The following is an 11,190-nucleotide window of genomic DNA, read 5'->3' as shown; positions in this document are numbered from 1 at the left end:
AAAAATGGGGGATATGTAGGGGAGGATCTAAGTAGTGAAGTAGTTTTTATGTTTAGCAGCATGAAGGAGTTTTCACTTGTAACCTCAGATGAGAAAGCGATGACTGATAACATTTACAATGAATAGCAAGCTCATAGGTAAGTGTGAACTGATTTGCATTCACTTTTTCAGTGTCATGAGCCGAGTTTTGCATCCGTACATTGGAACATTAGTACACTGTAGCTTCACAGTGAAGCCGAAATGTCACTTGGGATACAATCAGATTTTCTCACACTTTTTGTTTCTTCTCTGCAGCTCGCAAACAGGAAATCATAAAGATCACAGAGCAGCTTATTGAAGCTGTCAACAATGGAGACTTTGAGGCCTACGCGTAAGTCCAATGCACATCCTTCTGGTTCCATAAAAGATTTTTTAAACAGCTGCTGCAACAGTACAATTTTAGCTCTTTAAGTGGACATTAAAGCTCTCCATCAACCACAGAGAACCATTAATCTGATTGACATAAAAACATGTTGTATTAAAAGATTAAAGAGTAATTGTAGTCATTGTTTTATCCTCTCTTCCCCTCTCTACCTGCCGTATAATTAAGAGTAATGCTTCTGACGTAGAGTGGGGAGGGGTGGTTAAAGTGTACCTAGAGTGATGGAAACCCATTTCCACAAAGAAAGGTGGAAATGGGTTAAAATGTATGCATGAGTTTAAAAAAGCAATTATATTATAAGCAAAAACAATACAACAGTTACTCACAGAGCTCAAAAATAAGTCTGAGTTACTTTGAGTAAGATTTGTAATTCTAAATTGGAAGTGGAACTACAAAGACATAGTAATTGTATGTCATACTGAGTCACATTCAAAAGATAGTAATATAAAATTTCAAAAAATTACAACCATGATCAGTTTAGGTAAGTTTATGTAACACAGGGAAGTCAAAAGTGCAATTTGAACTACTGCCTCAAAAATATACATTTGCAAGTCAAAAATCGAGACTAAAAGTCTGGGTTAAATTTAGGATGTCAAAACATGCTGTATTTTACAAGACTCTAAGTTAAACTTACCATCTTTAGTAGAATAAGCTACTTTTGCCTGTTCCCTTATTCACAAGGAGTCACATCAGCAGGAAGTTTGTTTTGGCAGATTTTTTACATCAGCTGCCTATCCTGATGCAACCCTAGAAGGATTTGTGTCTCCCGCAGGACTGAACCAAGAAACCTTTGCTTGTTAGGTGACTGTTTAAACCACTAAACTGTGGAGTATGAACTACTAAATTCACAATCTTTAGTAATTAGTTCAAAATTGAAAGTGAGATTGTTTTTTAAAAAATTTTAAATTTTAACTGGATTAAATATTTGACTTGCTCAGTCACAGTTATAAGATTTAGCTGAAGTCATGATACACAATGAGAAAAATTAAATACTAAATTAAATTTACACAACATCCATCCATCTTCTTCTGCTTTATCCGGAGCCGGGTCGCTGGGGCAGCAACCTAAGCAGAGAAGCCCAGACCTCCCTCTCCCCAGCCACCTCCTCTAGCTTATCCGGGGGAACACCAAGGCTTTCCCAGGCCAGCAGAGAGATATAATCTCTCCAGCGTGTCCTGGGGGTGCCCCGGGGCCTCCTCCCAGTGGGACATGTCCGGAACACCTCACCCAGGAGGATGATCTGATATCCTCGTGTTGGCGTTGTTCCCTCGTCATCATAAATAATGTTGTTCCAGGTTCAACATTGCAAGTGACCAATCATCTTCTCCTGACGTCACCCACGACCTAAAAAAAAACGCCTTCAAAAACCGGGAAACCGTGTGTGTAAGGACAATATGTATAATGCTTACTGTTTATTAAAGAAAAGTATCCTGAAATTCAAAGAATTCAAGTTCCTGGATCGGCGGACAGAAGTGGTTTCTCTTCTCGCAAGTGAAGTCGATTTTTTTATGGCTGTATTTTTCAAAGGCACAAAAGGGGGACGTCACAACAATGTGATTGGTCACTTGCAATGTTGAACCTGGAACAACATTTATTATGATGATGTGAGAACAACACGGACACGAGGATATCAGATCATCCCACCCAGGAGGCGCCCAGGAGGCATCCTTGTCAGATGCCCGAACCACCTCAGCTGGCTCCTTTTGATGTGGAGGAGCAGCGGCTCTACTCTGAGCCCCTCTTGGATGGCTGAACTTCTCACCCTATCTCTAAGGGAGATAGGCGCCAACCTTCGGAGGAAGCTCATTTCCGCCGCTTGTATCCGCAATCTCATTCTTTCGGTCACTACCCACATCTCGTGGCCATAGGTGAGGGTAGGGACGTAGATTGACCGGTAAATTGAGAGCTTCGCTTTTACACTCAGCTCTCTCTTCACCACGACGGACCGGTGCAGCGTCCGCATTACTGCGGCCGCAGTACCAATCCATCTGTCGATCTCCAGCTCCCTTCTCCCATCACTTGTGAACAAGACCCCGAGATACTTGAACTCCTCCACTTGGGGCAGGAACTCATCCCCGACCCTGAGTGGGCACTCCACCCTTTTCCAGTTGAGAACCATGGCCTCAGGGACACAGTCGACACAGTCGAATGCCTTCTCCAAGTCCACAAAACACATGTAGACTGGTTGGGCAAACTCCCATGCACCCTCAAGTATCCTTGAGAGTATAAAGAGCTGGTCCAATGTTCCGCGACCAGGACGAAAACCGCATTGTTCCTCCTGTATCTGAGGTTCACTGGCGGACAAATTCTCCTTTCCAGCACCCTGGCACCCTTCTATTTCAGTCAGTTTACACAACATATTGTCTACAAATAAATCTTTTTCTTAGGATTGCATAGACAATCCTAAGAAAAAGATTTACTTGGAATCTACAATATTTTGGCATATAGAAGGTTATAGAAGAACTAAACTCAGAATCACAGCTTTATTTGCTTGTAAACAGGTGATGAAAAAAAGCCAAAATGGTACCAAGGCAGGGCTAGAACTGACTGACACATAAAATGACAGACAAGAGGGAAATGCCAGAAAACATCTTGATGATCTCCAAGACTTTTGGTTAATTCCTCCATGGACTGATAAGACAAAAGTATAACTTTTTGAAAGGTGTATGTCTTATTACATCTAGCATTTCAGAATAGGAACATCATATCAACAGTAAAATATAGTGGTGAAAGTGTGATGTCTGGGGCTGTTTTTCTGCCTCGGGACCTGTAAGACTTGCTATGGTAAATGGAACTGTGAATTCTGCTGTCTACCAAAATATCCTTATCAGAATGTCCATTCATCTGTTCATGACCTCGAGCCGAAGCACACCTAGGTTCTGGAGCAGGACAATGATCCAAAATGCACCAGCAAATCCACCTCTAAATGGTTTCGGAAAAACAAAATGAACTCTTTGGAGTGGCCCAGTCAAAGTTCTGACCTGAATCTGATTGAGATGCTGTGGAATGACCTTTAAAAGGTGGTTCATGTTCAAAAACCCTCCAATGTGGCTGAATGACAACAATTCCACCAAGATATGCGGGCCAAAATTGCTCCACAGTGCTGTAAAGGACTCATTGGCAGTAATAGCAAATGCTTGATTGCAGTTGTTGCTGCTGAGGGTGGCCCACCCAGTTATTAGGTTTAGCGGGAAATCACTTTTTCACACAGGGCCATGTAGGTTTGGGGTTTTTTTGCCTTCATAATAAACAACGTCATTTAGAAACTGCATTTCGTGGTTACTTGTGTTATCTTTGTCTAAATAATTAAATTAGTTTGATGATCTGAAACATTTAAGTGTGACAAACATACAAAAATAGGAAATAAGGAAGGGGCAAACACTTTTTTACACCATTTTATATACTAAGGAGGAGACACAGTTGAACAGAATCCACCTGACAGAGCAGCTGCAAAACTGAGCGTCACACACACATTGGGAAAGGGAACTAAGATTAAAAAAAAACTTACTTGCTGCAGTGAAAAAAGAAAGATTCTCCAGCGTCCATATGATAGTGCCAAGAAATTAAACTGTAAGTGATGTATATTGTTATTAGTGAAATATAATGTAGGATAAAATGAAATGAGATAAGAAATACTGGAAAGGGTTTAAATTAAGAGGTTAAAGGTTTTCCATTTACTATTTTGTGACAATGATTGTTGTTTTTATCGCTATATTTATTATTATTATTATTATTATTATTATTATTATTATTATTATTATTATTATTATTATTATTGTTATTCGAAGTGTGACTCTAACATTTGATGCCATTTCATGAGGGAGGAGCATGATAGAGCAAAATTATAAGCTCTATAATATCTTTACTAATTGTGTATACATTGTTTAATATTGTTACAGTTTGGAAGGTGCATCATAAATGCATAAATGAAAAGAAACTACTGTATTAACAAACCTGGGTGCAGTTGTGAGATGGTCTGTAATGGTTGTTACTTAGTAAGCAAGAATTTTGACATGCTAAGTCAGAACTATGAAACAGTAACTGTAACTGCTTAAACAGACGTGGGCAGAATTTTAGGTTTCCTTGTCAGTGTTATAAATTTTTTTTTAAATGTTTTAACTATGAGATATATAGCATTGCTAAAATATTGTTACAGAACTGTTTAAATTATTCCGTGCGTCATTTGTGTAAAAATATATCTTGACTAACAGGAAGATCTGCGACCCTGGTCTGACCTCATTTGAACCTGAGGGGCTGGGAAATCTGGTGGAGGGAATGGACTTCCACAGATTTTACTTTGACAATCGTAAGACTAGTTCAATCTACTACTGATGTTTTGAAAATGTAAAATATATGATACGTCTATATTTAATATTCATCGCTAAGTGGACTATTTGTCTCCCATCAGTCCTCTCAAAGAACAGCAAACCTATCCACACCACCATCCTTAACCCCCATGTGCATATAATTGGGGACGATGCTGCCTGCATCGCCTACATCCGCCTGACGCAGTTCGTGGATGGCCAGGGCCGTCCTCGCTCAAGCCAATCAGAAGAGACCAGGGTATGGCACCGCAGGGACAGCCGGTGGCAAAATGTCCACTTCCACTGCTCAGGAGCTCCTTCTGCCCCGCTGCAGGGGTGAGGTAGGACAACAATAGCATTCACGCAGACGATGAACATTTATAAAAATGTGTTTTCACTCAATCATTCGGGGTTATTAAATATAGCTTCATGGGAACAAATGTATATCTGCAGCACAAAAAATAAATATGCAAAATCTGAATGGGTGTAAATACTTTTTTCCAGGCATTTTGAGGAGGCAGAGCAGAAAAGTAACGAGCAGATAATCACAGAGAAAGAAGCAGCACTGAGAGAGAGGTGCAGGTGGATGTGTGGTGGGGTTGAAGGAATCTGATTTGGGGATTGTGGTCATGCTCCTGCACTCTGCACACCCACTTCTTTCTCTCTCTCCCTGTACAACTTCGACAACAGCAGACAGTAATAGCAGTGCTCCCATCTTCTGACAGCAGAGGACACATCAGCTACAACATTAAACTCTTGTAACTCTTCGGCCTGCCTACAGCAAACAAAAAAGCTATTGTTCCTTCCTATTGTTACTTCTAGTATAATTATGGCCACCGTCTGTCTCTGTGTTCTTTCAACTGTACAGTCTATTTATTATCCCTTTTTATCCTTTCTTCTTTTTTATGACAATGCATGATTCCTTCCTGTGTTGTCATTAGCAGTGGCTGTTCTGCACGACTAAGGCTGCCTGTGTGAAATGAACAATCAGTATCACGTGTCTCACACAAAGAGTCTGGTGGGTGTATTTTATTATGAATTTCATTGTGTTGTGCAACAGCACATCACAACACAATTAATTAATTAATTTATTTAATTTATTTATTGGGTGTTTAACTCCCCACCACCCCATTCCTCATCCCTCACGACCCCCAACAACTCTGTGAGACAGTGAAAACCATGCAGCATGCTAAGATGTTACTGTTGTTCTTAACTGATATTTATGTACTGAACATTGCAAGTTAACTACTGAAACTATGGTTGAAATGTTGAAATATCCCAATGTTTATGTAAATTTCCAGTTTTATCGTGGTGACTTAACTACAGTTACGCTGTTGATGGTATTTAATTGCATGATATTCCACATTAATGCATTTGGTAAATGGGGTGTTGTCGTGCATTTTCTGTTGGGTTTTTTTTTGTTTGTTTGTTTTATTTGTTTTTTTGCACTGCTGGTGAGCTATAATCTGCGGCCTCTACTTTCTGGATTTCTAAGTGCATAAACTGTTTTTGTTGACATGACAGTGTAGTATATGAGGATTCTGGTGACCATGACAGAATATGCCCTTCCTCAGTAATATTTGGGCCCAGGTTCTTTACTGTTTCAAAGGCAACAACCAAAACCTTAAATGATCATTTTTGATTTAACTTATTGGAACCTGACTAATGTAAAAGGTGACAACTTAAACTCAACACAAGGGTGTGTGGTTATTACTTTTGATTGCAATAATTAAATTAAACTTTGGATTTAAAAGAAAGCCAAGGTCAAAGTTCCCAAAGTGAAATCAAAGTTTGTTTTAATTATGTGGTCATTTAAAACCATATTTTAATTGTCAGTTTTTGCTTTGGGTGGCTGTGGCTCAGGAATTAGTGCAGGTCATCTACTAACCGGAAGGTTAATAGACAACCTATTAGAACACAACCTCATCCAGTTCAATGTCTGGCTCCTCTACTTCCACGTGGCAAGATACTAAATCTTAAAATGCATCCATCTGAATTTTTGGTTAAATGTGTTTAGGCATAGAAAAAGACATGGATGTGTATATGAATGAGAGTTGTGGTAAGAAAGTGCTGAAATAGAATAGAAAAGTGCTATAAAAGTAGCAGTCTGTTTTAACATTTTTCTGTCCCTGTACAAAAAACATGTATCTCTAAAACCTTTCTCATCTTATAAAATGCATTTCTTTGATTATTAGGTTAGTCAGTGAGTATAGGAGGATTGTATCAAGGTACAGGGGAATTCTTAAAGGATTGCATTTTGTCACATTTTCACAAAAGTGTACAGATACAACCCAACAAAGCTAATATTTACTTGTCCTTCCGCATGATTAGCATTTAAATATGGTAACATTATGCTCTTGTGTCGTAATTTGTGACTTAGCTGAAAGCTATTTAAGAGAAAAAGGAAAGCTGAAAAAGAATTTTCTGCTGCTCCTTACACATCGTGTGTGGGACCTTTCACTTGGGAGGCAAATGTGTAAACCACTAAAGTTATGGAGCCTTAAACAGCTGCCTGCCAAGCAGATTGGAGCAGGATACACAGACAGCTATTGATGAAAACAAAAGAACATTTAACACATAAAGTGACAGATATTTAAAAAAAAAAAAGACTAAAAGAGAGTAAAAGTGAAATTGAAAATTATATAATAAATCTTCCAGAGTTGCATTTGTATGTTTTGGAATAAGAACATAGAGTCACTCTCTCATTTTTTATGTATAAACTTTAGTTTTTCTCTAGTCTGGAGACATGAACAGGAACGACTTACTGTATTTCAGAATTCATAAAAAGGTCCTCCTTTTCCATAAAGCCCTAATTTTCACTTTGTCCTTACTCTTGTAGAGCTGTGGCTGACCTAAAACAAGAAGGTTTTAACATGTGGAAATATGGAAAAGTCACTTGACATATTTGTAAAAGACAACGGTGTCTTGCGCACACACATACATTATTACTTCTATTTCAAGCACTAAGCAGAGTTTCTTTTATATATATTTACAAATATTTGTGTGTAATGTCTAAATCACAAAAATTTACACAGTTTTTCCAGGTCATTGATTCAACACACAGGCAGGAATGAAATTTGAAATGGACTGGTTTGGAAATAGTGTTTTTTTTTGCACTACTTAAGCACTCAAAGCGCTTTACACAGCTTGCCTCATTTACCCAAGGACTTTTTTTGATGCCAAAGTGCCTTTTTATTGAACATTTATACTCCAATGAACGCATTGGAGGGCAGCTTAGGATACCTGCTTGAGGATACTTTGGCATGGACCTTCTCATTAGTAGATGACCTGGTCTACTTCCTGAGCAACAGCCACCCCTCAATGTTTGTGAGTAAAACCAAAATATTAGGTAGAATATCAAATCCTTTATTTTTACAATATCTCCCAGAAATATCTGGGAAAATACAACAAATATCTAGTGTTGTTTGCTGTATTTTCCCTTAACGATCTAACTTTCTGTCCTTGAGGGGGCATCAACTTCTTGAAGCTTGACATTTAGACTGACTACAGGATTAAAGTACATACATGATTATTGAATGTGAGAAGAAAAATGCTGAAGATTTAAAACAGGCTTATACAGACTTTCAGATAAAGCATTGAGCTGGTCTATTTTAGGACATATTCACAATATTGTCAAATTACTTTAGCTCACTCAACAAATAGTATAGAACATTCCTAGTTTGATCCTTCAAATATCACATACACAGTAAAGCTTAAACGACTGGTTGAATCATCGCAGGACGATGACTGGAAAGATCAAATCATGGAAGTGGTTTTCAAAGAAAACTATAAAAATTTGCTGGTTCCAGCTTGTCACCTAATGGAGAAAGGAAACCAATTATCATGAAATATTAAAATATACATATATGATTTTATAAAGTAAACTAAAGAAAAATGTATTAGAAAGATAACTTTGTGCTTCTCACAACACTAAGAAACCAAACCTTAGGTACTAAGTGGTGTTGTAAAATACACCATCTACAAGGGTAAATGTATGGGCATACCAGCAATTCACAATGTAATGCTTCTCACCATCCATGCTATTCATGATGTAAAATAAAGAAATATTGCTTTCAAATACTTGTTGCATTGAATCATAAAAGTTAGAAGAAGATTTAAAAACAAAAACACATTAAGCACCTAAATTTGGAGAGACGCATGGTGAGCTTGCCAAGCCAAGGCTGCGATTTAGTGTTTCACATTTTGCACGAGTAGTGTCTTGTATCAAAAGGTCAGAACCTTTTGAGTGAGTTCAACACATTATTAACAGTCATTCAAAACAGTCTTTTATTAATTACTAATTATTTACATTATAAAATGAAATGGGGAATTATGCATCATCAGACAGTTTTCAGGTTGTTTTTGTTTTTTTGTTTTTTAAACCATTAGTATCAGTGAAACTCCAGAGCTATGGCTTTAGGATAAAGCCATGAATTTCCCTTCCTGGTCAAACCAAATGTCAATGCTATCAGTACTTTAATTGGATTGGTTACTTAGAATTAGTGTCCCTCTTTGAAAGCTGTACCTTCTTACTTAATAGCTAGGTTTGGGCCTGGGTGTTAATCTTAGGCTTCAGCTATAAAGAAATTTTTAAATGTATTGATAGATCCTTATCATTTCTTCTTCTGTGTTCATGTGAGCAAGTATGATATGAATGATGATGATGGTGATGACTGTATGTGAAACAAAGCTTTTATCATGTACTTTTTGTATTTATTATATGATGATGATCAATATTAAAGTGTGATCAGATGTAATCAGTGTGTAAACTAATAAAATTGTCCACTCTACTATTCCGTTTTATCTCAACTCACAACATTAGAAAGAACCCCGTGTTGTTTCAGTTTTCCTTGTGTTTTTAGTGCTTTAAAATGTTACATGAATAAATGTCAGTATTTCCTCTAAACAGAATGTTAGAATATTCCAGCAAGTATTTTTAGAAGGCAAAGTTTGAAGGGTCAGTAAAAACATCTCAACCACCACAGTGATTAAAGGAAAGTTCGAAAAGTAGATTTACTCATGAATGTTTTAAAGGTGTAAAGTTACTTCTCTTTTGTTGCATTTCAGGGTAAATGTCTCACTTATATATTATATATTTATAAATTTATTAATTTTGCAGACAAGGATAGAAAATGTAATCTGTTGTTAAACATTAAACATCATTTTATTTTGCTGGAATTCTTACTCTACCCATTCTCTTCCACTTATCCAATTTAGGGTCACAGTGGGGCGAAACCTATCACAGTTGCCATAGGGCAAGAGGCTAGGTACACCCCTAGTCTGACACAGGGCCAACACAGAGAGACAGACAACAATTCACAACTATGGGCAATTTGGAAATTAACCTAACCTCACTAAAAGCATGTGGTTGGACTATTGAAGACAGCCAGAGAACCCAGAGAGAACCTATGCAAACCCACGGCCCGACAGTGGATTCTAATCGAAGACCTTGCTGTGAGGCGGCAGTGCTAGCTACTGTTTCAACATGCCATGGAATTCATATGAGTGTATATTAATGTAAGGTTTTTCAGCTTACAGAGTTCAGTTCCCTAATTTGGTTGCTTTTGTAAATTGGAGCTAAATAAATAAATCAAATTGAAATATATTAAATTTAGGGAGATAAAACTCACCTTTTGCAAATACCTTAATGTCACGGATTATAGTGAAATACAGTAGAAACATATTTAAAATTGCAGTAAAAAAAAGTCGTAATTCACTAGCTGGGATCACATGCTTGTGAAAACCTACAAAAATGTTAGCAAACCTAACATTTTTGTAGTTAATGGCAGATGGCTTGAGCATAAATTGAGGCTGTGGTTTGGGGACGGCCTCAGAGGGGACTGGTGCCAGTTCCTGGGTCAGGCAGATCCCCATAAGAAGTGAATTATTTGAAAAAGGGAGAGAGGGTGGGTACGAATCTAAGAGGAGACAATAGCGACCTCATTGTACAGGATACAGTAACCATCGCAGTGGCAGACATCAAGGAAAGTTTTTCAATATATAACTGGTTAGGGGTGAGGGGAGGATGACACGATAAAAGACACACTGTGGAAGAAAACCAGAGTTTTAGAAGGATTTTAAATTCAAGAATGAAAAAGAGCTAATATAATCTCTCTTTCTAGTACTCTTGCACCAGCATCATTATGATTATTATGATTATTATTATTATTATTAGTAGTAGTAGTAGTAGTAGTAGTATTTGCAATGTTGCAATGCTGGTTCTGAGAGATTGATCTTGGAGGCTGCTGTTCTCTGCTCTTAGGTACACCAGCATTGATAATGTGTGATGCCTGTTTTCCTCAATGCTCTTCTAGCATTGCTCAATTTCAGCTCAGGATCTGCCCTTGTATTGTTATTCATGTTAGGATGCCTGGGTCGTTGACCCAGGGGTTTTGAGTTTATTATATTATTTATACTTTCTAGCTTTTGGTTTCTTTGAGTTCTGTATTATGGCTTATGTCTCTG

General features: G+C 37.7%; 1 protein-coding gene across 9 annotated transcripts in view; it reads left to right on the top strand.

Annotated features, from left to right (window-relative positions):
* camk2b2 (calcium/calmodulin-dependent protein kinase (CaM kinase) II beta 2) overlaps window positions 1–7,327 on the top strand; it is a 62,424-nt gene extending 55,097 nt beyond the window's left edge. For all 9 annotated transcript variants that reach the window (XM_013912426.1, XM_005739106.1, XM_013912425.1 and 6 more), the window contains 4 exons: window positions 295–370; window positions 4,633–4,727; window positions 4,830–5,066; window positions 5,230–7,327. In XM_013912426.1, coding sequence (XP_013767880.1) covers window positions 295–370; window positions 4,633–4,727; window positions 4,830–5,065 — 407 coding nt within the window. In that variant the 3' untranslated portion in view covers window position 5,066; window positions 5,230–7,327. The remainder of the gene's footprint in view (window positions 1–294; window positions 371–4,632; window positions 4,728–4,829; window positions 5,067–5,229) is intronic.
* Window positions 7,328–11,190: the final 3,863 nt, after the last annotated feature.

Source organism: Pundamilia nyererei, unplaced genomic scaffold (assembly GCF_000239375.1).
Source record: "Pundamilia nyererei isolate P.nyererei 1_Seehausen unplaced genomic scaffold, PunNye1.0 scaffold00089, whole genome shotgun sequence".
NCBI classification, from domain to species: domain Eukaryota; kingdom Metazoa; phylum Chordata; class Actinopteri; order Cichliformes; family Cichlidae; genus Pundamilia; species Pundamilia nyererei.
Note: the sequence above shows the minus strand (reverse complement) of the source record. Positions and strands in the feature narration are given on the sequence as shown.